Source organism: Nesoenas mayeri (assembly GCF_963082525.1).
Source record: "Nesoenas mayeri genome assembly, chromosome: 4".
NCBI lineage: Eukaryota > Metazoa > Chordata > Aves > Columbiformes > Columbidae > Nesoenas > Nesoenas mayeri.
Window position 1 is genome coordinate 4318859 of NC_137540.1, and position 27353 is coordinate 4346211.

At 46.8% G+C, this 27353-nt stretch overlaps 2 protein-coding genes across 2 annotated transcripts; both read right to left on the bottom strand.

Annotated features, from left to right (window-relative positions):
• Positions 1 to 1904: 1904 nt before the first annotated feature.
• On the bottom strand, positions 1905 to 6894 carry LOC308040342 (alcohol dehydrogenase 1-like; the record flags this gene model as incomplete). Its single annotated transcript, XM_080344304.1, has 9 exons — positions 1905 to 1929; positions 2392 to 2530; positions 4161 to 4296; positions 4596 to 4856; positions 4973 to 5192; positions 5308 to 5395; positions 5702 to 5843; positions 6043 to 6144; positions 6877 to 6894. 9 exons carry the CDS (start codon positions 6892 to 6894, stop codon positions 1905 to 1907), a joined length of 1131 nt encoding a protein of 376 aa, XP_080200430.1.
• An 8004-nt stretch (positions 6895 to 14898) lies between these two features.
• Positions 14899 to 19888, bottom strand: LOC308040378 (alcohol dehydrogenase 1-like; the record flags this gene model as incomplete). Its single annotated transcript, XM_080344350.1, has 9 exons — positions 14899 to 14923; positions 15386 to 15524; positions 17155 to 17290; positions 17590 to 17850; positions 17967 to 18186; positions 18302 to 18389; positions 18696 to 18837; positions 19037 to 19138; positions 19871 to 19888. The coding sequence occupies 9 exons, from the start codon at positions 19886 to 19888 to the stop codon at positions 14899 to 14901; spliced, it is 1131 nt and encodes a 376-aa protein (XP_080200476.1).
• Between the last annotated feature and the right edge of the window lie 7465 nt (positions 19889 to 27353).

Consider the following 27353-nt stretch of genomic DNA (forward strand, 5'->3'; position numbering starts at 1 on the left):
AAATGCTGTATGGCTGATTTCCCATATGATTGCTAGTGTTTGAAGTTTACAAAAACCAGTTTTGCAAATACTGTGATGGATAATGTAATCATTCAGTTGCTTCCTAGATAACATTAATACATATGGCTTATGTTTTCGTCTCACACGTAAGCACATAAACGTGAACAGTGCTACGTGTACTAGTATTCCCTGCCTCTTAGGACATGTCCAGTCTCTGCTGTTGAGCTTATAGTCTACAAAATGGTTGTGAAAAGGTCCCTCAAATGTGTCATATTCTTTTTCCTTAAACATCCATGTGTTGCTCTCCTCCGTCAAAGTCCCAAACCCAACACTGACGTGAAGACAACACAGATTTCGGAACTGCTGACTCCCTGCTCGCAGTTGTGAAGCGCTATGGGGAGCTGGCATCTCTGCCAGACATTTGGAATGGATGTGGATGTCGGGGGGAGTTGATCCTGAGATCCTGTTGCTGTGCGGCTTTGTGTGCACCTTAGGAAAGGACTTCTTTTCTTATCCGATTAATAGAGGGAAAATAAAATCCAACTTGTATGTCAGCAGGCATGGATTTAATGAGTAGCTTTTTAATGACAGATGGACACAGGCCTCAAGGTCTTGGTCTTTGTCTCCATAGTCAGTGCTGTGGCCCCTTGGTGTCCGCATTCCTGTCAGGAATCCCTTTGTGGAATAGACTCTGAAATACACGTATGAGGACTAAGTACAAATCTTATCTCATCCCCTGCCTTGAGTACTTGAAACCCTTCAATAATTTGTAGTTAAAAGACAAAGGCAGATATTCATGCCTTCTTAATGCCTCAGCGTTATAACTTTTGTCTTCAGTGTAACTGGGCACGGGTTTCAGAGACAATCTTTGCATTTCTACTATGAAGAACAAACTAGTTTATATCCTAGCAGCTATGGCTTTGCATTTGTTAGCAAGACTGATAATTTACCCTAGTGAAGGAGGATGGCTGAAGGAAAAAAAAAGTGATAAAATAGAGAATAGGAATTTTACAGCACTTCCTAATTTTGAATCCATGCTGTCATAGAATCCTAGAATATCTCAAGCTGGAAGAGACCTGTAAGGATCATATACTTGCATTCCTTTTGTGCATGGAATAAATTGAGTTGCCAGACTGGTTGTGATCCTGGGAGCTCCTATAGAATTGCACTCCTGCCATGTGAGGAGGGGTTTTGCTTTTTACTGCCTGCAAGTCTATGTATAGGACCTCTGGCACCTATATTTACGTATCGTGGGACATAAATGCACTTGAAATTTCTCTTCCTGATTCTAGTTTGTAAATTTCTTTGATGTTGTTATCAAGAATAAAGCTAGATTAGGAGAAAAGCCACCAGAGAGGTGAGGAGGCAAGAAGATCTAGAATTACAACCAACATGAATTCAAGAAGTGAAAATTGGGAGACAATAGGGCAAAGTAATTTGATAAGAAAACCTCATGTTTATATGAAAAGGGCTGGAGTGTCAGCTTTTAGCTGGTTGAGGTTGCAGCATTCACCCAGCTGAGATGGGGACTGAGACGTGTGGGCATAAGTGTGTAAGGTGGGTAAAGGTGGGAAGCAGCAGTAGTGGAGGGTGCAAAGGCAGTTGTTCGCTGCTGGACCAGGGGTGTGATGGAAGGGCCTGTGGTATGAGGAAGAGCTCCTCCTGCCCCGTGGGACTCTGTTGATGGAGTGCACTGCATGGGACAAGTTTGACTGAAGGCCTTTATTGCTAAAAGCATTCTCTCGGGGGGGCGTCCTCCTGGGTCTTGTCTGGGCAAGGGAGAGCTGGCAGTGGCACCAGTGTTGGCCAGTTCTTGGTTTGCATTCACGAAGTGAGGTGCTGGGTGAGGAGGGAGGTGGTCTGCTGTGCTGGTCGCTCTGCTCAGCCTCCCACAGTTGTGTCCTTCAAAAGAGCAGGACAGTGCGAATACTGAAAACGGAAAAGAAGGGGGGAGTTACAAGGGCTGTGTCTGGGAGTGTTCAGGAGCAGGCAGCGGGGCAGGCAGGTGTGCCTGAGGACCGGCTGCGTCTTTCTCGTGCAACGTCGTCCTAACTCTGCTGCATGTGACGTGCAGCAACAGGGCAGCCTTCCAAACCTGCTGAATGGAACCCCTCGGGAGACCTTGTCCCTCCCTAAAGTCTTGTGCTGCCACTGTCAGAAACATTCCTCCTTCCTTTGGCTTTTATGCTGTTGTTGCCAAGGATGCCCCTTACTCCTCGCTCTCCTTTGCCTGTCCTGTGCTTACAAGCGGTTGGCCCTGTTACTCAACAGTCTCGGATGCTTTCTGAGAAGGGAGCATTGCGTGCTCTGCCTGCCAGAGTGGTTGGGCAGTTTGAATTTTGGGTGGAGGTGGTGTGTGCTGTACCTCACTTGTGCTGGTCAGGATCTCACCTTTTTCCTGCACGTAACAGCTCAAATCCCTCGTTCACTTTAGCAAATGGCAGCGTGTGCGTGATCAGCAAGTCTGAGTTGAATTTCTTCTCCAGATAGCTGGAAACTAATTTGGGGATGAAACTTCTTGCCTTCGAACCTAGAAACAGGAGAAATCACTCTCTGTGAATAATCAGAGAAATGCTGTTTTGATAATGTAATGTTCGTAGAGTTTTCTGGTGCCAGTGTAGCAGCTCTCCTCTGAGCAGAGTATTAGAGCTGACCACGAGCTTGTCCCATCTGCCAGGCTGTGCCTACCTGTAAAATATACCTGAGGCTGCACCCTTGTGATGTATGGTACCTATTTCTTGTAATGCATCAAATTTAAGAGGATGCGGCTAAAAATGCAGGGGGTCCCTCCTTTGAGCTGAGAGTATAGCTAGATGGAGCAAGAAGATCCTGGAGGTGCATTAACCACTCCTCTGGCATAAAACACAAGCACTTAAATTGCAGTAAAATGCAAACCAAGATCTATTGCTGGGGCTAAAGGTGAGTGTGTATTAGAGTGGACACTCCTGAAAGGCCAAGTAGCAGGTATGTGTGCAACAGAGGGTTGAGGATGAGAGCAATCAAAAGAGTGCAGAAGAGTCTTGTAGAGCCTCTTGTAGGAGAGAGCAAGATGCCATAGGAAGGTGTAAGTCGGGCAACAATGAATGGCTTTCATGGGACATTTATGATCTTCCTGCACATAGTGTAGGTTCAGGACTGAACCCCCAGTGACTGGAGAAAGGGAAGCATCACACCCATTTTTAAAAAGGGTGAAAGAAGGAACCTGGCAACTACTGACCAGTCGGCCTCACCTCCATACCTAGTAGGAACATGGAACAGATCCTCCTGGAAGATATGTTGAAACATATAGAAGACAGGGAGGTGACATGCCTCACCAAGGGCAAATCATGCCTAACTGCCCTAGCGGCTTTCTACAATGGAGCGATTGCATCAGTGGACAATCGAAAAGCTAGATGTCATCCACCTGGACTTCTGTAAGGCCTTTAATACAGTCCTCCACAACATTATTGCCACTAATTTGGAGAGATATGGGTTTGACAGGTGAACTCTTAGATCGGGAAGGAGTTGGCTGGATGGCCACATGCAAAGAGTTATAGCCAATTGCTCAGAGTCCAAGTAGACACCAGTAATGAACAGCGTGCCTCAGCATGGGGCCTGTACTATTTAATATCTTCATCAATGACATAGACAAAGGCATTGAGTGCACCCTCAGCATGCTTGCAGATGACACCAAGCTGAGTGGTGCAGCTGAGGGAAGGGATGCCATCTGCAGGCACTTTGGTGGGCTTGCGGAGTGGGACCATGGGAACCTCATGAAGTTCATTGAGGCCAAGTGCAAGGTCCTGCACCAGGGTTGGGGCAATGCCCAGTATCAGTATAGAGTGGAGAAAGAATTGATTGAGAACAGCCCTGCAGAGAAAGACTAGAAGATACTGGTGGATAAAAGAGTTTTTAACAACAAAGGTGGTGAGACACTGGAGCAGGTTGCCCAGAGAAGTTATGGATGCGCCATCATTGGAAGTGTTCAAGGTCAGGTTGGACAAGGCTTTGAGTAATGTGCTCTAGTGAAAGATGTCCCTGTGCACAGCAGAAAGGTTTGACAAGATGACCTTCAAAGGTCCCTTCCAAACCAAACCAAACCATTCAGTGATACTGTGAATTGGAAATTACCGTGAAGGGAAAAGACTGAAATATCTAAATTGTTGTCTTGCGTTTCCTACCTCCGAGTACACTCCCCTTCCATGTACGCCCTGTCAGCAGAAGCAGAGGATCAACAGGAACCACGCCACCAGAAGGCAGTTCCCCAACCATCACGAAGACACCGGTGTTCATATTGCAGGAGGCCAGGGCTGCAATCTAATGGGACAGGCAAATTAATTAGAGAACACGCTGATGAGTTTGTCAGAAGAGCGTTCTTTCTGTGCTGCCATCTGCCCCTCATGGTAATCTGAAATCACAGCAGACATGCAGAGCTCATTCCCTTTTTTAAGACTCGCACATCATTTTGTCCCAAAGCCCACAGGCGGCCTTTCTGAGCAAAGGGGTGTCCCATAGTGCAGGCAGCAGGCAGGGAACTGCCTGGAGGGCTGAACTTTGCCCTGGCGGAAGCCCGTGAATCACGTGGGAGAGAGGACACGTTCTGAAATGTCAACTACCATGGTATCCGCACTCCCAAAGGCCTCAAAGGAGTAGTCCACACCGTAGCCGGTCATCTCAGTGACCACCTCCTGGATGGGCTTGTTGAAGTCCTGAGGATTGATGCAGTCAGTGGCTCCCAGCTCCTTGGCCTTGGCAAACTTGTCCTTGTTGATATCAATGGCAATGATGCGGGAAGCTCCAGCCACCTTGCAGCCCACGACAACAGAGAGGCCAACTCCTCCGAGGCCAAAGACGGCGCAGGTGGAGCCCGGTTTTACCTGCACAACAGGGGCCCTGTGAGTCTCCAGCGTGAACAGGAGGTGTCTGCCACACAGGGCTGGGGAGGGTGCGAGGGCAGCCATGGGGCTGATGCTCGACACGCCTGAATACCAACCTTGGCAGTGTTGATGGCAGCCCCGTAGCCAGTGGAAAACCCACAGCCGAGCAAGCAGACCTTGTCCAGGGGTGCAGCAGAATCTATCTTGGCAACAGCACACTCAGGAGTCACGATGTATTCTGCAAAACTGCTGACCCACAGGAAATGGTGGATCTGTTTCCCTTTGCAAGTGAACCGGCTGGTCTTGTCAGCCATCAGGTTCTGTGGTTCTATGCAGCTGTTGGGAGGCACATGCATTTGTTTGTCATCAAGTAAAGCACATGTGGAGGTGTCAGACTGGTTGAGAGACAGCTGACCCCATTTGAGTAGAGGGGAGGGAGAAGCAGACTCACTGGGACTTCACGCAGTAGTTGGCTTCAGGGTTCAGGCAGAAGGTGCATTCCCCACAATTAGGAATACAGAGGGGGATGACTTTGTCTCCTGCAACAAAGCAGATCCCCGTTAGGTGCTGCTTGCTCAGCAGGCTCTGGGGTGCTGCCTGTTGGAGCCTCTGTGGAGCTTTCCCATGGCAGCATCCTACCAGGAACCCTCTGCTCCCTCTGTCCTGAGGACGCACTTGTGTGCATGGGGAATAGAGCTGGAATGTGCATGAGACAGCCCAGTGCAACCAGTGTGCACTCAGGTTTTGAGCCACTGATGCAGGAGCAGGGTGGTTGAATGTCTGAACTCGGGGCAACATCATCCGCTTTAAGAGCTGACTCCTGGGTGTGTGTGTGTGTGTTTTACCTGGTTTCACAGAGGTCACTCCTTCTCCAATGCTTTCCACAATCCCAGCTCCTTCGTGGCCTGGGATAATAGGGAAATCCATGTTAGGAAAGCCACCATGCACAACGTGGTCATCTGTGCGACAGATGCTAGCGGCCACAATCTGTTTGGAGAAGAAAGAGCAGTTGAGCTCTAGAAACGCTCTGGCATCTGTTTAACCCAATTTGTGGAAGGATTTTTCACAGTGCTGCTCCGGACTATTATGGCTTATGGGTGGGGACAGATCCCTGACAGGTACAACCCACAAGAAGAGCAATTCTGACAAGATAGGAAAAAAAAAGAAAAATTGAATGCATTTTTACCTTGATACGAACTTCACCTGCCTTTGGAGGTGCAACCTCCACCTCCTCAACAGAGAGGGGTTTGCCCGCAGCCCAGGCAACAGCAGCTCTGCATCTGATGACCTGGAAGCAACAGAGAGGGTTATGCTGCTGACTTTGATAGGTGACATGGAGATTATCCCTGAAGGGAAGAGACTCAACTATACTGCATAGATTTGACAGCAATGCATGTGCTGCTGGATCTTCCGGCCAGGGGAGCAGCACTTTTAGTACCAGGGAAATGCCTGTTAGGAGCTTTCCTGTTGGTCTGGTAAGAGAGAGGACTGAAGGTCTCTAAGACAGGTTATGGAATGGTCCCTGTCTGTCAGGAAGCTGGATCATTCTTTCCCTTGCCAAAGGGGTGATTTGTGTATGGCATGTCCCAAAGCCCAGAGCTGGTTCGATAGCAGAAAATTCAGCTTTCAGCTAGAAAGTAGTTTTGGCAAGGAAACAGTTGAATGCAGGAGTGGAGTGGCTGCAAGACTGCGCCTCTGAAGAGCTACGTTTCCCTGCCAGTGCGGGAACACACAGTGGGGCTGAGCAGGAGGGTGTTTTTCAGGATGGAACGATCCAGCGTTTCCACTCCTGAGCTGCTGGGCAGAACAGGAGAGGAAGGCATTGCCTAAGGCAGGTACCGACATGTGCAGTTGTATGAAAGCAGAAGGCTGTGTGACTGGAGGAGTTTGGAGGCATTAGTGGAGTAATGATAGAGGAAAGAGGGTGTGCAGTAGAGGTGCACAGGCTGAGCCATTTGCAGAGTATTTCCCCAAGAACAGGCCCCCTGAGGAAAGAAGAAGGGAGATGAGTTGTCCTTACTTTTCCCGAAGTGGCCATGAGGTCTCTGTTAGCAGAGCTGTTGCTGTTTGTGCAGCAGGCTGGAGGGAAGCTGCCGTCTGGCCAAAGCCCCGTTATGCGAAATGTCCTGGCTGTGGAACAGGAGCCTTCCTGGGCAGCCGCAGGGAGCGTGGGGAGTCCTGATGTGGGACAGTCGCCAGAGGGCTGTGGTTAATCTGTGTCTGATGCAGGACGCAGGGGAGCACAGGGAGTGTTGAGCGCAGGATCTGGTGGCAGCAGGGAGATGGCAATGGGTGGCAGCCGCTCTGCACTGGAGCGGGCAGAAGTCCTCCAGGGAGGCTTTTATTGGTGGCTCTGCCCTCGGGCCGTGCCCTGCCCTGCCCTCTCTGCCTGACAGGCACAGAGAGCTCAGCCAGATTTCTATCCTTTGGTCACTGCGGGTGGATGTGGAGGAAGGATATTTGCAGCACCGCCTCCCTTGGGTTGTCTTGTTATCAAGAGGTAGCATTTCACCTGGCAGTGGTTCAACCCAAGGAATTTCAAAAGGACAGAAGATTAAGGCAAGAAAACACACAGTGAAGTCATGTTATGGTGGACAAGCCCTCATGCCATTTTGGAGTGAAGATTAACTGTTTGTGGTATTGCAGCTGTTTTCACCTGGGTATTTAAGGGAGAATGTGTCAGGAAGGGTGTTGCGTTTCCAAGGACACATTCGTTTCACACTTGCGTAGCCATTTCTGCAAGGGGACTCGCTCTTCTGGTTCTCACAGAGCTGTTTCTGCTGAGGCATCAAGCAAGGTGATATGCAGGAGGCTGGATGAGTGAGACACTGTTGGAGGACCAGGCTAAGATGAGCCCCCCGTGCATGGCCGTCAGGTTTGGGAACTGCTTCTTCACTTAGAACTATGTCAGCCCCAGGTTTACATTTTTCAGGGGGCTGTTTGAAGAAGTTTGTGTTGGCAGCAGCAGCAGCAGCAGCAGCACTTGCTCTTGCAAGTGTGAACCCCTAGTGCCCAAAGCCCCTGAACCCATCTCTGGCTTCACCGATGGAGACCTGCAATGCTACTGTTCCCCAGCAGCTGGCTGGGTTCTTGCCTGGGCAATGGTGGCCCTGTGGTGTGGCAGTGGCTCCAGCTGTGTGAAAGTGCTGCTGGGCAGCCTGTTCCCCAGCCCTGCTGCTCAAGCCCAGGCTCTGTGTGGTGATGGCCATGTGCAGGAACGTGGGAGCACTCAGCTGTATACAACGTGAGGGTCAATAGACACTGACATAGTGTAAAGTCTGGGGAAGCAGTATTTGTACTTTGTCAGGTATAGAGTTTGTCTCTTGGGAGATTATTGGGTATTTCATGGACTTTGTGGATTTTTCATAGTGTTGTCGTGTGCTAAATGCCAGATTGTGCTCTGATGGGAGCACAGACCCTGCTTGTTCACAGGAAAGCTCCTAAAGGAAGGGTTAGGCAGAGCTGCTGCATGTGGCCCTGAACCCACTTGGAGAACCTCGGGGTCAGAGGCATTTCGGAGATCTGTCAGAAACATTCTATCCAGAGCTGCACAACCACACACCCAAATAAATCTTCAGCTCAGTGTGGATGGGGATCTGCAGGGAGAAATATGATTTACTTCAAATTCAGACACATGGTGACCTTAAATTTTAATCTCTGCAGTAATTTCCTTGTCTATCAGGTAATGGAATGCTCAGATCAGTCAGGATGGATGCATAGTTCCGACCTAGAGGTTTCCCATGCTGAGTTTCGATTGGGTAGTAAGTGAAGAATTTGTCAGGAATCGGGGAGGTTTCTAAGGATGTGGCCGTTTGCCTCGTGTGTAACCAGTTTTGCAAGGGTGGGGGCCCTGGGCTCTCCTAGTTCTCACAGCGCTGTTTTGTATTGAGGAATTAGATAAGGTAATTTATAGGAAACTTGATGAAAGGGACCTTGTTGGAGGACCAGGCTAAGATGAGCACCCCGCATGTGACGTATCACCCATGGTTATGTGTACAGGGAGCTGCCTGGAGAAGTTTGTGTTGGTATTGGCTACTGCGTGTCTCAGCCCCGGTTCACGGGGCAAGAGGAAGGGCGGCAGCAGCAGCACTTGCTGTTGTGGGGCTGGACCCCCAGCTCCCGAATCTCCTGGGCCCATCTCTGGCTTCACCAATGCAGACCAGCAACTGTACAATGCCCCAGCAGGTGGCTGAGCTCTTGCTTGGGCAGTGGTGGCCCTGTGGTGTGACAGTGGCTCCAGCTGCATGGAAGTGCTGCTGGGCAGCCTGTTCGCCAGGGAGGCAAAGGCAGTTCTCTGCTGAAACAAGCAGTGTGACAGAGCCGCCCATGGCATGAGGAAGAGCTCCTCCTGCCCCGTGGGACTCTGTTGATCCGTTTGATCTGATTAGTCTTCTTTTGATTTCTAGGCTACTTTACCCCGTTTGTTCCTGTGCAAACACAGCCAGTTACAGCAAAAAGGTTTTCCCTTGTTTAGTGTTTGTACCCTTAATTTATTTTTGGAAACTGAGCAGTAGAATTTATTAAAATAGAATTGTAGCTGAAACGGATAAACTAAATAACGGAAACTACTGCAAAGAGCAATGCGTCCTTTCCTTTGCTACCCTGGAAAGAAATACCACACGTTAAAATGTTGGATGCATGTAGTCATGTGTAATTTGGCAACCAGCTAGAATCACCAGATTTATCATATACTCAACTGTGAGCTGCTGCCAAGGAGTGCCTATAAAAGGAAAAGAAAGGTGATGGACAAAGAGGTTACTAAATGATATTATATGGTTAAATGCCAGTAAAGAGAATCAGTTTTCCTGGTCACACATGTGAACTTGACTCCAGCATGTCAGAAATGCCAGAAAGCCAGTTCATCCTTCTGCCCATCCCACTCCTGGGCCTGCTGTGCAAGATTTCATGGTGTCTGTAATGAAAAAAGTTTCCACATGCCTAATTTAGCCTTGAGGACCTTCATGATCCAACCAGCTCTAGTCTTAGACCAGGAACCATTTAGAATGCTATAGCGAGAAAAGCTCAACTCTTTAGCTGTTGAACAAAATGATAGATTTACTAATATGAATAGTATTATTTTAAAAAAATGTGTTAAGATGCAAAAAAACCCCATAGCCCTGATCAGAAAACAAATGCAGCGTTCATGAATCAGGAAGGCATCGCTCTGCAGACTCCTGCTTAGGGCACTTGACTTCAGGCAGACTTATTTTATAGCAGTCAAATTTTGTTTCATCTAGGTTTAGATTTTTTCAAAAATGAAAAATGAATGTTTCTGAGAAGTTAGCAAAACTTAGAAGTATTGCATGATGGTACAGACGGAGGAGGTGGTTTGCTTCTAATACATCAGTGTGGTGGGATTTTTTTCCCAACCCTGAACAAACCTAGTATGTGTTTATATTTACTACAGAGCTGCAGGGCTCATTCATTACTTTCTTAGAGACTTGTCACTGGAATCAAATGAAGGCTGTGCAGATGCACATGCAGTATTAGGGAAACATATTGTTTACTGAGAAGAACTTTATTCTAGTGTTTTCTTGGTAGGCAAGTGCTAAAACTCAAAACTTTTAACGAGTCATTTTGGTGTTATCTCATTACCTCTGACCTTATCGTTTTATCCTTTAAAAGTAGTTAAGAGAATTATGGGTAACTTTTATAGCGGGGTAAAGTGAGGTCCATGTGCAAAAGTTACTGTAATTTGGCAGACAATATGGAATTTGTTAATACTTGATAACTTTTTTGTGTGTTCATGATGTGCTGTGTAATTGCTGTTTGTGCTGACGGCTTTTCAGAAGTTCAAAGGGCTACAGATGGGGATAAGACTTGCTCAAAAGAGGCCAAAAGGCATTATAGTGTTATGGTTCCAATGTTCAGCAGCAAAAGAAGGGTCTGTTTAGCGGAATGGCCTGCTCACAGTGGCAATTGCGTTCTCTGGGGAAGTTTTTGCACAGTTGTATGGTAATATTATGTGGGACGTGGTGCTGGAAATCTATAAAAAGTACAACAGCATTTACAAGAAGGAGAGCACATCCGTGGAATGTGTATAAATGTTACATGATAAGTTATCTACTGCTCTGTATATGCTTCAAATAATATAGCGCTAGCTACTGTCCCTTATTGCCTTTCGATGCAAACCATTCCATTTTGTGTGAGCTGCACTTTCTTAAATGCACATGTGGCCAGTCTTACGTGGTGTTCCCAGGGCCGGAACATGGCGAGGGGGGAGTTGGTCTCTTCTCCCAAGGGACAAGCAAAAGGACAAGAGAAAATGGCCACAATTTGCGCCAAGGGAGGTTTAGATTGGACATTAGGGAAAACGTCTTCACCAAAACCGTTGTCAGGCATTGGAGCAGGCTGCCCAGGGAAGTGGAAAGTACAGGGAATTAACTGAATATAGAACATCTCTCAAATGCTTAATTGTTGCTGAGTACTCTGTACCTGTCCAAGTTAAATAGAGCCACCGCACTGAGCACTAATATACTGATACAGTAGTATGAATAACCTGGATACTCTGAATACGGTATAAAATGTGACCCAACAGTCTACTGGTTTGGAGAGATACCTGCTGAACAGAAGAAAAGCACCGGACCTGTTACCAGTTAAATAGCAGGTCTGTGCTGGTGGTATTTTTTTTCTCAGAGCAACTGCCATCTCTGGGAAAAGCTGTTTGTATTACAAGTGTCCATGCAAAGGGCTCATTCACAGGTGTAAAACTTAAGTAGTTGTTAGCAGAGGAGTTATTTCTGCTTCTGCTGATTCTCAAGGTGGTTGCTAGGCTTCTCTGTACTCCAGGCTTTGTAAAACTTGGATCACACAGCAAATACAGAAGGAAGGAACGGAAATTAGGAGAAATGAGTATGTGTTTAGTATATTTCCATTCTGAACTCAAAGGAGTCAGCAAAGGCCTTCCCTGCAACACGCAGCCCAGAGTAGTGTGATCCTGCACAGTGGTTTGGGCAGGACAGGATCAATGGAGCAGTGCCTGGAACAGCAGCACATCCCTAGATGAATGTTGTGCACCAAATGATGTCCCTGAGGGACCACACAGATTTCTTCTGTGAAATGCTCTGTTTGAATACAGGATGCAATTGCAATACATCTGAGTCTCTTCCTTTGCTGCTGTAGGAACTATCACGTAGACCTAGAATAAACCTGTCATGTTCTGCAGTAAAATTAGGAGGGGTTTACTGCCATTAAGATTATTTATGATAGTTTGATCTGATTAGTCTTCTTTTGATTTCTAGGCTACTTTACCCCATTTGTTCCTGTGCAAACAAAGCCAGTTACAGCAAAAAGTTTTTCCCTTGTTTAGTGTATATACCCTTAATTTATTTTTGGAAACTGAGCAGTAGAATTTATTAAAATAGAATTGTGGCTGAAACAGATAAACTAAATAATGGAAACTACCGCAAAGAGCAATGCGTCCTTTCCCTTGCTACCCTGGAAAGATGCTCTCAAATGCTTAATTGTTGCTGAGTATTCTGTACCTGTCCAAGTTAAATAGAGCCACGCACTGAGCACTAATATACTGATACAGTAGTATGAATAACCTGGATACTCTGAATACTGTATAAAATGTGCCCCAACAATCCACTGGTTTGGAGGGATACCTGCTGAACAGAAGAAAAGCACCCTTTCTACCCTGGAAAGAAATACCACACGTTAAAATATTGGATGCATGTAGTCGTGTGTAATTTGGCAACCAGCTAGAATCACCAGATTTATCATACACTCAACTATGAGCATCTATTAAGATGCAAAAAAACCCCATAGTCCTGATCAGAAAAGAAATGCAGCATTCATGAATCAGGAAGGCATCGCTCTGCAGACTCCTGCTTAGGCCACCCATCTCTACAGGTGATTCACATGTCCTTCATGCCTCTTATCCTGTCAGTTCTCTCCCCGGATTTGGTGGAGCAAAGATGTGGTTCTTCTCCAGGATTAGTTGCTTTCATGTGCTTTGCAACCTTCACTGCACTTTGAAAGTGGACTGATGTTTAAGTGCTTAGCTGAAAACAAAAATATTCTTTCGTCTGTTCAGACAGACCCACTTTACACGGCTTTTGAGCCTTATTTATTTGATTTTGGTCACTATTCAGTTTTCTGCATGGTGCAAGAGTTGGAGAGCAATTCCAGAGGACAAATGCTGTATGGCTGATTTCCCATATGATTGCTAGTGTTTGAAGTTTACAACAACCTGTTTTACAAATACTGTGATGGATAATGTAATCATTCAGTTGCTTCCTAGATAACATTAATACATATGGCTTATGTTTTCGTCTCACACGTAAGCACATAAACGTGAACAGTGCTACGTGTACTAGTATTCCCTGCCTCTTAGGACATGTCCAGTCTCTGCTGTTGAGCTTATAGTCTACAAAATGGTTGTGAAAAGGTCCCTCAAATGTGTCATATTCTTTTTCCTTAAACATCCATGTGTTGCTCTCCTCCGTCAAAGTCCCAAACCCAACACTGACGTGAAGACAACACAGATTTCGGAACTGCTGACTCCCTGCTCGCAGTTGTGAAGCGCTATGGGGAGCTGGCATCTCTGCCAGACATTTGGAATGGATGTGGATGTCGGGGGGAGTTGATCCTGAGATCCTGTTGCTGTGCGGCTTTGTGTGCACCTTAGGAAAGGACTTCTTTTCTTATCCGATTAATAGAGGGAAAATAAAATCCAACTTGTGTGTCAGCAGGCATGGATTTAATGAGTAGCTTTTTAATGACAGATGGACACAGGCCTCAAGGTCTTGGTGTTTGTCTCCATAGTCAGTGCTGTGGCCCCTTGGTGTCCGCATTCCTGTCAGAAATCGCTTTGTGGAATAGACTCTAAAATACACGTATGAGGACTAAGTACAAATCTTATCTCATCCCCTGCCTTGAGTACTTGAAACCCTTCAATAATTTGTAGTTAAAAGACAAAGGCAGATATTCATGCCCTATTAATGCCTCAGCGTTATAACTTTTGTCTTCAGTGTAACTGGGCACGGGTTTCAGAGACAATCTTTGCATTTCTACTATGAAGAACAAACTAGTTTATATTCTAGCAGCTATGGCTTTGCATTTGTTAGCAAGACTGATAATTTACCCTAGTGAAGGAGAATGGCTGAAGGAAAAAAAAAGTGATAAAATAGAGAATAGGAATTTTACAGCACTTCCTAATTTTGAATCCATGCTGTCATAGAATCCTAGAATATCTCAAGCTGGAAGAGACCTGTAAGGATCATATACTTGCATTCCTTTTGTGCATGGAATAAATTGAGTTGCCAGACTGGTTGTGATCCTGAGAGCTCCTATAGAATTGCACTCCTGCCATGTGAGGAGGGGTTTTGCTTTTTACTGCCTGCAAGCCTATGTATAGTACCTCTGGCACCTATATTTACGTATCGTGGGACATAAATGCACTTGAAATTTCTCTTCCTGATTCTAGTTTGTAAATTTTTTTGATGTTGTTATCAAGAATAAAGCTAGATTAGGAGAAAAGCCACCAGAGAGGTGAGGAGGCAAGAAGATCTAGAATTACAACCAACATGAATTCAAGAAGTGAAAATTGGGAGACAATAGGGCAAAGTAATTTGATAAGAAAACCTCATGTTTATATGAAAAGGGCTGGAGTGTCAGCTTTTAGCTGGTTGAGGTTGCAGCATTCACCCAGCTGAGATGGGGACTGAGACGTGTGGGCATAAGTGTGTAAGGTGGGTAAAGGTGGGAAGCAGCAGTAGTGGAGGGTGCAAAGGCAGTTGTTCGCTGCTGGACCAGGGGTGTGATGGAAGGGCCTGTGGTATGAGGAAGAGCTCCTCCTGCCCCGTGGGACTCTGTTGATGGAGTGCACTGCATGGGACAAGTTTGACTGAAGGCCTTTATTGCTAAAAGCATTCTCTCGGGGGGGCGTCCTCCTGGGTCTTGTCTGGGCAAGGGAGAGCTGGCAGTGGCACCAGTGTTGGCCAGTTCTTGGTTTGCATTCACGAAGTGAGGTGCTGGGTGAGGAGGGAGGTGGTCTGCTGTGCTGGTCGCTCTGCTCAGCCTCCCACAGTTGTGTCCTTCAAAAGAGCAGGACAGTGCGAATACTGAAAACGGAAAAGAAGGGGGGAGTTACAAGGGCTGTGTCTGGGAGTGTTCAGGAGCAGGCAGCGGGGCAGGCAGGTGTGCCTGAGGACCGGCTGCGTCTTTCTCGTGCAGCGTCGTCCTAACTCTGCTGCATGTGACGTGCAGCAACAGGGCAGCCTTCCAAACCTGCTGAATGGAACCCCTCGGGAGACCTTGTCCCTCCCTAAAGTCTTGTGCTGCCACTGTCAGAAACATTCCTCCTTCCTTTGGCTTTTATGCTGTTTTTGCCAAGGATGCCCCTTACTCCTCGCTCTCCTTTGCCTGTCCTGTGCTTACAAACAGTCGGCCCTGTTACTCAACAGTCTCGGATGCTTTCTGAGAAGGGAGCATTGCGTGCTCTGCCTGCCAGAGGGGTTGGGCAGTTTGAATTTTGGGTGGAGGTGGTGTGTGCTGTACCTCACTTGTGCTGGTCAGGATCTCACCTTTTTCCTGCACGTAACAGCTCAAATCCCTCGTTCACTTTAGCAAATGGCAGCGTGTGCGTGATCAGCAAGTCTGAGTTGAATTTCTTCTCCAGATAGCTGGAAACTAATTTGGGGATGAAACTTCTTGCCTTCGAACCTAGAAACAGGAGAAATCACTCTCTGTGAATAATCAGAGAAATGCTGTTTTGATAATGTAATGTTCGTAGAGTTTTCTGGTGCCAGTGTAGCAGCTCTCCTCTGAGCAGAATATTAGAGCTGACCACGAGCTTGTCCCATCTGCCAGGCTGTGCCTACCTGTAAAATATACCTGAGGCTGCACCCTTGTGATGTATGGTACCTATTTCTTGTAATGCATCAAATTTAAGAGGATGCGGCTAAAAATGCAGGGGGTCCCTCCTTTGAGCTGAGAGTATAGCTAGATGGAGCAAGAAGATCCTGGAGGTGCATTAACCACTCCTCTGGCATAAAACACAAGCACTTAAATTGCAGTAAAATGCAAACCAAGATCTATTGCTGGGGCTAAAGGTGAGTGTGTATTAGAGTGGACACTCCTGAAAGGCCAAGTAGCAGGTATGTGTGCAACAGAGGGTTGAGGATGAGAGCAATCAAAAGAGTGCAGAAGAGTCTTGTAGAGCCTCTTGTAGGAGAGAGCAAGATGCCATAGGAAGGTGTAAGTCGGGCAACAATGAATGGCTTTCATGGGACATTTATGATCTTCCTGCACATAGTGTAGGTTCAGGACTGAACCCCCAGTGACTGGAGAAAGGGAAGCATCACACCCATTTTTAAAAAGGGTGAAAGAAGGAACCTGGCAACTACTGACCAGTCGGCCTCACCTCCATACCTAGTAGGAACATGGAACAGATCCTCCTGGAAGATATGTTGAAACATATAGAAGACAGGGAGGTGACATGCCTCACCAAGGGCAAATCATGCCTAACTGCCCTAGCGGCTTTCTACAATGGAGCGATTGCATCAGTGGACAATCGAAAAGCTAGATGTCATCCACCTGGACTTCTGTAAGGCCTTTAATACAGTCCTCCACAACATTATTGCCACTAATTTGGAGAGATATGGGTTTGACAGGTGAACTCTTAGATCGGGAAGGAGTTGGCTGGATGGCCACATGCAAAGAGTTATAGCCAATTGCTCAGAGTCCAAGTAGACACCAGTAATGAACAGCGTGCCTCAGCATGGGGCCTGTACTATTTAATATCTTCATCAATGACATAGACAAAGGCATTGAGTGCACCCTCAGCATGCTTGCAGATGACACCAAGCTGAGTGGTGCAGCTGAGGGAAGGGATGCCATCTGCAGGCACTTTGGCGGGCTTGCGGAGTGGGACCATGGGAACCTCATGAAGTTCATTGAGGCCAAGTGCAAGGTCCTGCACCAGGGTTGGGGCAATGCCCAGTATCAGTATAGAGTGGAGAAAGAATTGATTGAGAACAGCCCTGCAGAGAAAGACTAGAAGATACTGGTGGATAAAAGAGTTTTTAACAACAAAGGTGGTGAGACACTGGAGCAGGTTGCCCAGAGAAGTTATGGATGCGCCATCATTGGAAGTGTTCAAGGTCAGGTTGGACAAGGCTTTGAGTAATGTGCTCTAGTGAAAGATGTCCCTGTGCACAGCAGAAAGGTTTGACAAGATGACCTTCAAAGGTCCCTTCCAAACCAAACCAAACCATTCAGTGATACTGTGAATTGGAAATTACCGTGAAGGGAAAAGACTGAAATATCTAAATTGTTGTCTTGCGTTTCCTACCTCCGAGTACACTCCCCTTCCATGTACGCCCTGTCAGCAGAAGCAGAGGATCAACAGGAACCACGCCACCAGAAGGCAGTTCCCCAACCATCACGAAGACACCGGTGTTCATATTGCAGGAGGCCAGGGCTGCAATCTAATGGGACAGGCAAATTAATTAGAGAACACGCTGATGAGTTTGTCAGAAGAGCGTTCTTTCTGTGCTGCCATCTGCCCCTCATGGTAATCTGAAATCACAGCAGACATGCAGAGCTCATTCCCTTTTTTAAGACTCGCACATCATTTTGTCCCAAAGCCCACAGGCGGCCTTTCTGAGCAAAGGGGTGTCCCATAGTGCAGGCAGCAGGCAGGGAACTGCCTGGAGGGCTGAACTTTGCCCTGGCGGAAGCCCGTGAATCACGTGGGAGAGAGGACACGTTCTGAAATGTCAACTACCATGGTATCCGCACTCCCAAAGGCCTCAAAGGAGTAGTCCACACCGTAGCCGGTCATCTCAGTGACCACCTCCTGGATGGGCTTGTTGAAGTCCTGAGGATTGATGCAGTCAGTGGCTCCCAGCTCCTTGGCCTTGGCAAACTTGTCCTTGTTGATATCAATGGCAATGATGCGGGAAGCTCCAGCCACCTTGCAGCCCACGACAACAGAGAGGCCAACTCCTCCGAGGCCAAAGACGGCGCAGGTGGAGCCCGGTTTTACCTGCACAACAGGGGCCCTGTGAGTCTCCAGCGTGAACAGGAGGTGTCTGCCACACAGGGCTGGGGAGGGTGCGAGGGCAGCCATGGGGCTGATGCTCGACACGCCTGAATACCAACCTTGGCAGTGTTGATGGCAGCCCCGTAGCCAGTGGAAAACCCACAGCCGAGCAAGCAGACCTTGTCCAGGGGTGCAGCAGAATCTATCTTGGCAACAGCACACTCAGGAGTCACGATGTATTCTGCAAAACTGCTGACCCACAGGAAATGGTGGATCTGTTTCCCTTTGCAAGTGAACCGGCTGGTCTTGTCAGCCATCAGGTTCTGTGGTTCTATGCAGCTGTTGGGAGGCACATGCATTTGTTTGTCATCAAGTAAAGCACATGTGGAGGTGTCAGACTGGTTGAGAGACAGCTGACCCCATTTGAGTAGAGGGGAGGGAGAAGCAGACTCACTGGGACTTCACGCAGTAGTTGGCTTCAGGGTTCAGGCAGAAGGTGCATTCCCCACAATTAGGAATACAGAGGGGGATGACTTTGTCTCCTGCAACAAAGCAGATCCCCGTTAGGTGCTGCTTGCTCAGCAGGCTCTGGGGTGCTGCCTGTTGGAGCCTCTGTGGAGCTTTCCCATGGCAGCATCCTACCAGGAACCCTCTGCTCCCTCTGTCCTGAGGACGCACTTGTGTGCATGGGGAATAGAGCTGGAATGTGCATGAGACAGCCCAGTGCAACCAGTGTGCACTCAGGTTTTGAGCCACTGATGCAGGAGCAGGGTGGTTGAATGTCTGAACTCGGGGCAACATCATCCGCTTTAAGAGCTGACTCCTGGGTGTGTGTGTGTGTGTTTTACCTGGTTTCACAGAGGTCACTCCTTCTCCAATGCTTTCCACAATCCCAGCTCCTTCGTGGCCTGGGATAATAGGGAAATCCATGTTAGGAAAGCCACCATGCACAACGTGGTCATCTGTGCGACAGATGCTAGCGGCCACAATCTGTTTGGAGAAGAAAGAGCAGTTGAGCTCTAGAAACGCTCTGGCATCTGTTTAACCCAATTTGTGGAAGGATTTTTCACAGTGCTGCTCCGGACTATTATGGCTTATGGGTGGGGACAGATCCCTGACAGGTACAACCCACAAGAAGAGCAATTCTGACAAGATAGGAAAAAAAAAGAAAAATTGAATGCATTTTTACCTTGATACGAACTTCACCTGCCTTTGGAGGTGCAACCTCCACCTCCTCAACAGAGAGGGGTTTGCCCGCAGCCCAGGCAACAGCAGCTCTGCATCTGATGACCTGGAAGCAACAGAGAGGGTTATGCTGCTGACTTTGATAGGTGACATGGAGATTATCCCTGAAGGGAAGAGACTCAACTATACTGCATAGATTTGACAGCAATGCATGTGCTGCTGGATCTTCCGGCCAGGGGAGCAGCACTTTTAGTACCAGGGAAATGCCTGTTAGGAGCTTTCCTGTTGGTCTGGTAAGAGAGAGGACTGAAGGTCTCTAAGACAGGTTATGGAATGGTCCCTGTCTGTCAGGAAGCTGGATCATTCTTTCCCTTGCCAAAGGGGTGATTTGTGTATGGCATGTCCCAAAGCCCAGAGCTGGTTCGATAGCAGAAAATTCAGCTTTCAGCTAGAAAGTAGTTTTGGCAAGGAAACAGTTGAATGCAGGAGTGGAGTGGCTGCAAGACTGCGCCTCTGAAGAGCTACGTTTCCCTGCCAGTGCGGGAACACACAGTGGGGCTGAGCAGGAGGGTGTTTTTCAGGATGGAACGATCCAGCGTTTCCACTCCTGAGCTGCTGGGCAGAACAGGAGAGGAAGGCATTGCCTAAGGCAGGTACCGACATGTGCAGTTGTATGAAAGCAGAAGGCTGTGTGACTGGAGGAGTTTGGAGGCATTAGTGGAGTAATGATAGAGGAAAGAGGGTGTGCAGTAGAGGTGCACAGGCTGAGCCATTTGCAGAGTATTTCCCCAAGAACAGGCCCCCTGAGGAAAGAAGAAGGGAGATGAGTTGTCCTTACTTTTCCCGAAGTGGCCATGAGGTCTCTGTTAGCAGAGCTGTTGCTGTTTGTGCAGCAGGCTGGAGGGAAGCTGCCGTCTGGCCAAAGCCCCGTTATGCGAAATGTCCTGGCTGTGGAACAGGAGCCTTCCTGGGCAGCCGCAGGGAGCGTGGGGAGTCCTGATGTGGGACAGTCGCCAGAGGGCTGTGGTTAATCTGTGTCTGATGCAGGACGCAGGGGAGCACAGGGAGTGTTGAGCGCAGGATCTGGTGGCAGCAGGGAGATGGCAATGGGTGGCAGCCGCTCTGCACTGGAGCGGGCAGAAGTCCTCCAGGGAGGCTTTTATTGGTGGCTCTGCCCTCGGGCCGTGCCCTGCCCTGCCCTCTCTGCCTGACAGGCACAGAGAGCTCAGCCAGATTTCTATCCTTTGGTCACTGCGGGTGGATGTGGAGGAAGGATATTTGCAGCACCGCCTCCCTTGGGTTGTCTTGTTATCAAGAGGTAGCATTTCACCTGGCAGTGGTTCAACCCAAGGAATTTCAAAAGGACAGAAGATTAAGGCAAGAAAACACACAGTGAAGTCATGTTATGGTGGACAAGCCCTCATGCCATTTTGGAGTGAAGATTAACTGTTTGTGGTATTGCAGCTGTTTTCACCTGGGTATTTAAGGGAGAATGTGTCAGGAAGGGTGTTGCGTTTCCAAGGACACATTCGTTTCACACTTGCGTAGCCATTTCTGCAAGGGGACTCGCTCTTCTGGTTCTCACAGAGCTGTTTCTGCTGAGGCATCAAGCAAGGTGATATGCAGGAGGCTGGATGAGTGAGACACTGTTGGAGGACCAGGCTAAGATGAGCCCCCCGTGCATGGCCATCAGGTTTGGGAACTGCTTCTTCACTTAGAACTATGTCAGCCCCAGGTTTACATTTTTCAGGGGGCTGTTTGAAGAAGTTTGTGTTGGCAGCAGCAGCAGCAGCAGCAGCACTTGCTCTTGCAAGTGTGAACCCCTAGTGCCCAAAGCCCCTGAACCCATCTCTGGCTTCACCGATGGAGACCTGCAATGCTACTGTTCCCCAGCAGCTGGCTGGGTTCTTGCCTGGGCAATGGTGGCCCTGTGGTGTGGCAGTGGCTCCAGCTGTGTGAAAGTGCTGCTGGGCAGCCTGTTCCCCAGCCCTGCTGCTCAAGCCCAGGCTCTGTGTGGTGATGGCCATGTGCAGGAACGTGGGAGCACTCAGCTGTATACAACGTGAGGGTCAATAGACACTGACATAGTGTAAAGTCTGGGGAAGCAGTATTTGTACTTTGTCAGGTATAGAGTTTGTCTCTTGGGAGATTATTGGGTATTTCATGGACTTTGTGGATTTTTCATAGTGTTGTCGTGTGCTAAATGCCAGATTGTGCTCTGATGGGAGCACAGACCCTGCTTGTTCACAGGAAAGCTCCTAAAGGAAGGGTTAGGCAGAGCTGCTGCATGTGGCCCTGAACCCACTTGGAGAACCTCGGGGTCAGAGGCATTTCGGAGATCTGTCAGAAACATTCTATCCAGAGCTGCACAACCACACACCCAAATAAATCTTCAGCTCAGTGTGGATGGGGATCTGCAGGGAGAAATATGATTTACTTCAAATTCAGACACATGGTGACCTTAAATTTTAATCTCTGCAGTAATTTCCTTGTCTATCAGGTAATGGAATGCTCAGATCAGTCAGGATGGATGCATAGTTCCGACCTAGAGGTTTCCCATGCTGAGTTTCGATTGGGTAGTAAGTGAAGAATTTGTCAGGAATCGGGGAGGTTTCTAAGGATGTGGCCGTTTGCCTCGTGTGTAACCAGTTTTGCAAGGGTGGGGGCCCTGGGCTCTCCTAGTTCTCACAGCGCTGTTTTGTATTGAGGAATTAGATAAGGTAATTTATAGGAAACTTGATGAAAGGGACCTTGTTGGAGGACCAGGCTAAGATGAGCACCCCGCATGTGACGTATCACCCATGGTTATGTGTACAGGGAGCTGCCTGGAGAAGTTTGTGTTGGTATTGGCTACTGCGTGTCTCAGCCCCGGTTCACGGGGCAAGAGGAAGGGCGGCAGCAGCAGCACTTGCTGTTGTGGGGCTGGACCCCCAGCTCCCGAATCTCCTGGGCCCATCTCTGGCTTCACCAATGCAGACCAGCAACTGTACAATGCCCCAGCAGGTGGCTGAGCTCTTGCTTGGGCAGTGGTGGCCCTGTGGTGTGACAGTGGCTCCAGCTGCATGGAAGTGCTGCTGGGCAGCCTGTTCGCCAGGGAGGCAAGGGCAGTTCTCTGCTGAAACAAGCAGTGTGACAGAGCCGCCCATGGCATGAGGAAGAGCTCCTCCTGCCCCGTGGGACTCTGTTGATCCGTTTGATCTGATTAGTCTTCTTTTGATTTCTAGGCTACTTTACCCCGTTTGTTCCTGTGCAAACACAGCCAGTTACAGCAAAAAGGTTTTCCCTTGTTTAGTGTTTGTACCCTTAATTTATTTTTGGAAACTGAGCAGTAGAATTTATTAAAATAGAATTGTAGCTGAAACGGATAAACTAAATAACGGAAACTACTGCAAAGAGCAATGCGTCCTTTCCTTTGCTACCCTGGAAAGAAATACCACACGTTAAAATGTTGGATGCATGTAGTCATGTGTAATTTGGCAACCAGCTAGAATCACCAGATTTATCATATACTCAACTGTGAGCTGCTGCCAAGGAGTGCCTATAAAAGGAAAAGAAAGGTGATGGACAAAGAGGTTACTAAATGATATTATATGGTTAAATGCCAGTAAAGAGAATCAGTTTTCCTGGTCACACATGTGAACTTGACTCCAGCATGTCAGAAATGCCAGAAAGCCAGTTCATCCTTCTGCCCATCCCACTCCTGGGCCTGCTGTGCAAGATTTCATGGTGTCTGTAATGAAAAAAGTTTCCACATGCCTAATTTAGCCTTGAGGACCTTCATGATCCAACCAGCTCTAGTCTTAGACCAGGAACCATTTAGAATGCTATAGCGAGAAAAGCTCAACTCTTTAGCTGTTGAACAAAATGATAGATTTACTAATATGAATAGTATTATTTTAAAAAAATGTGTTAAGATGCAAAAAAACCCCATAGCCCTGATCAGAAAACAAATGCAGCGTTCATGAATCAGGAAGGCATCGCTCTGCAGACTCCTGCTTAGGGCACTTGACTTCAGGCAGACTTATTTTATAGCAGTCAAATTTTGTTTCATCTAGGTTTAGATTTTTTCAAAAATGAAAAATGAATGTTTCTGAGAAGTTAGCAAAACTTAGAAGTATTGCATGATGGTACAGACGGAGGAGGTGGTTTGCTTCTAATACATCAGTGTGGTGGGATTTTTTTCCCAACCCTGAACAAACCTAGTATGTGTTTATATTTACTACAGAGCTGCAGGGCTCATTCATTACTTTCTTAGAGACTTGTCACTGGAATCAAATGAAGGCTGTGCAGATGCACATGCAGTATTAGGGAAACATATTGTTTACTGAGAAGAACTTTATTCTAGTGTTTTCTTGGTAGGCAAGTGCTAAAACTCAAAACTTTTAACGAGTCATTTTGGTGTTATCTCATTACCTCTGACCTTATCGTTTTATCCTTTAAAAGTAGTTAAGAGAATTATGGGTAACTTTTATAGCGGGGTAAAGTGAGGTCCATGTGCAAAAGTTACTGTAATTTGGCAGACAATATGGAATTTGTTAATACTTGATAACTTTTTTGTGTGTTCATGATGTGCTGTGTAATTGCTGTTTGTGCTGACGGCTTTTCAGAAGTTCAAAGGGCTACAGATGGGGATAAGACTTGCTCAAAAGAGGCCAAAAGGCATTATAGTGTTATGGGTCCAATATTCAGCAGCAAAAGAAGGGTCTGTTTAGCGGAATGGCCTGCTCACAGTGGCAATTGCGTTCTCTGGGGAAGTTTTTGCACAGTTGTATGGTAATATTATGTGGGACGTGGTGCTGGAAATCTATAAAAAGTACAACAGCATTTACAAGAAGGAGAGCACATCCGTGGAATGTGTATAAATGTTACATGATAAGTTATCTACTGCTCTGTATATGCTTCAAATAATATAGCGCTAGCTACTGTCCCTTATTGCCTTTCGATGCAAACCATTCCATTTTGTGTGAGCTGCACTTTCTTAAATGCACATGTGGCCAGTCTTACGTGGTGTTCCCAGGGCCGGAACATGGCGAGGGGGGAGTTGGTCTCTTCTCCCAAGGGACAAGCAAAAGGACAAGAGAAAATGGCCACAATTTGCGCCAAGGGAGGTTTAGATTGGACATTAGGGAAAACGTCTTCACCAAAACCGTTGTCAGGCATTGGAGCAGGCTGCCCAGGGAAGTGGAAAGTACAGGGAATTAACTGAATATAGAACATCTCTCAAATGCTTAATTGTTGCTGAGTACTCTGTACCTGTCCAAGTTAAATAGAGCCACCGCACTGAGGACTAATATACTGATACAGTAGTATGAATAACCTGGATACTCTGAATACGGTATAAAATGTGACCCAACAATCTACTGGTTTGGAGAGATACCTGCTGAACAGAAGAAAAGCACCGGACCTGTTACCAGTTAAATAGCAGGTCTGTGCTGGTGGTATTTTTTTTCTCAGAGCAACTGCCATCTCTGGGAAAAGCTGTTTGTATTACAAGTGTCCATGCAAAGGGCTCATTCACAGGTGTAAAACTTAAGTAGTTGTTAGCAGAGGAGTTATTTCTGCTTCTGCTGATTCTCAAGGTGGTTGCTAGGCTTCTCTGTACTCCAGGCTTTGTAAAACTTGGATCACACAGCAAATACAGAAGGAAGGAACGGAAATTAGGAGAAATGAGTATGTGTTTAGTATATTTCCATTCTGAACTCAAAGGAGTCAGCAAAGGCCTTCCCTGCAACACGCAGCCCAGAGTAGTGTGATCCTGCACAGCGGTTTGGGCAGGACAGGATCAATGGAGCAGTGCCTGGAACAGCAGCACATCCCTAGATGAATGTTGTGCACCAAATGATGTCCCTGAGGGACTGCACAGATTTCTTCTGTGAAATGCTCTGTTTGAATACAGGATGCAATTGCAATACATCTGAGTCTCTTCCTTTGCTGCTGTAGGAACTATCACGTAGACCTAGAATAAACCTGTCATGTTCTGCAGTAAAATTAGGAGGGGTTTACTGCCATTAAGATTATTTATGATAGTTTGATCTGATTAGTCTTCTTTTGATTTCTAGGCTACTTTACCCCATTTGTTCCTGTGCAAACAAAGCCAGTTACAGCAAAAAGTTTTTCCCTTGTTTAGTGTATATACCCTTAATTTATTTTTGGAAACTGAGCAGTAGAATTTATTAAAATAGAATTGTGGCTGAAACAGATAAACTAAATAATGGAAACTACCGCAAAGAGCAATGCGTCCTTTCCCTTGCTACCCTGGAAAGATGCTCTCAAATGCTTAATTGTTGCTGAGTATTCTGTACCTGTCCAAGTTAAATAGAGCCACGCACTGAGCACTAATATACTGATACAGTAGTATGAATAACCTGGATACTCTGAATACTGTATAAAATGTGCCCCAACAATCCACTGGTTTGGAGGGATACCTGCTGAACAGAAGAAAAGCACCCTTTCTACCCTGGAAAGAAATACCACACGTTAAAATATTGGATGCATGTAGTCGTGTGTAATTTGGCAACCAGCTAGAATCACCAGATTTATCATACACTCAACTATGAGCATCTATTAAGATGCAAAAAAACCCCATAGTCCTGATCAGAAAAGAAATGCAGCATTCATGAATCAGGAAGGCATCGCTCTGCAGACTCCTGCTTAGGCCACCCATCTCTACAGGTGATTCACATGTCCTTCATGCCTCTTATCCTGTCAGTTCTCTCCCCGGATTTGGTGGAGCAAAGATGTGGTTCTTCTCCAGGATTAGTTGCTTTCATGTGCTTTGCAACCTTCACTGCACTTTGAAAGTGGACTGATGTTTAAGTGCTTAGCTGAAAACAAAAATATTCTTTCGTCTGTTCAGACAGACCCACTTTACACGGCTTTTGAGCCTTATTTATTTGGTTTTGGTCACTATTCAGTTTTCTGCATGGTGCAAGAGTTGGAGAGCAATTCCAGAGGACAAATGCTGTATGGCTGATTTCCCATATGATTGCTAGTGTTTGAAGTTTACAACAACCTGTTTTACAAATACTGTGACGGATAATGTAATCATTCAGTTGCTTCCTAGATAACATTAATACATATGGCTTATGTTTTCGTCTCACACGTAAGCACATAAACGTGAACAGTGCTACGTGTACTAGTATTCCCTGCCTCTTAGGACATGTCCAGTCTCTGCTGTTGAGCTTATAGTCTACAAAATGGTTGTGAAAAGGTCCCTCAAATGTGTCATATTCTTTTTCCTTAAACATCCATGTGTTGCCCTCCTCCGTCAAAGTCCCAAACCCAACACTGACGTGAAGACAACACAGATTTCGGAACTGCTGACTCCCTGCTCGCAGTTGTGAAGCGCTATGGGGAGCTGGCATCTCTGCCAAACATTTGGAATGGATGTGGATGTCGGGGGGAGTTGATCCTGAGATCCTGTTGCTGTGCGGCTTTGTGTGCACCTTAGGAAAGGACTTCTTTTCTTATCCGATTAATAGAGGGAAAATAAAATCCAACTTGTATGTCAGCAGGCATGGATTTAATGAGTAGCTTTTTAATGACAGATGGACACAGGCCTCAAGGTCTTGGTCTTTGTCTCCATAGTCAGTGCTGTGGCCCCTTGGTGTCCGCATTCCTGTCAGGAATCCCTTTGTGGAATAGACTCTGAAATACATGTATGAGGACTAAGTACAAATCTTATCTCATCTCCTGCCTTGAGTACTTGAAACCCTTCAATAATTTGTAGTTAAAAGACAAAGGCAGATATTCATGCCTTCTTAATGCCTCAGCGTTATAACTTTTGTCTTCAGTGTAACTGGGCACGGGTTTCAGAGACAATCTTTGCATTTCTACTATGAAGAACAAACTAGTTTATATTCTAGCAGCTATGGCTTTGCATTTGTTAGCAAGACTGATAATTTACCCTAGTGAAGGAGGATGGCTGAAGGAAAAAAAAAGTGATAAAATAGAGAATAGGAATTTTACAGCACTTCCTAATTTTGAATCCATGCTGTCATAGAATCCTAGAATATCTCAAGCTGGAAGAGACCTGTAAGGATCATATACTTGCATTCCTTTTGTGCATGGAATAAATTGAGTTGCCAGCCTGGTTGTGATCCTGGGAGCTCCTATAGAATTGCACTCCTGCCATGTGAGGAGGGGTTTTGCTTTTTACTGCCTGCAAGTCTATGTATAGGACCTCTGGCACCTATATTTACGTATCGTGGGACATAAATGCACTTGAAATTTCTCTTCCTGATTCTAGTTTGTAAATTTTTTTGATGTTGTTATCAAGAATAAAGCTAGATTAGGAGAAAAGCCACCAGAGAGGTGAGGAG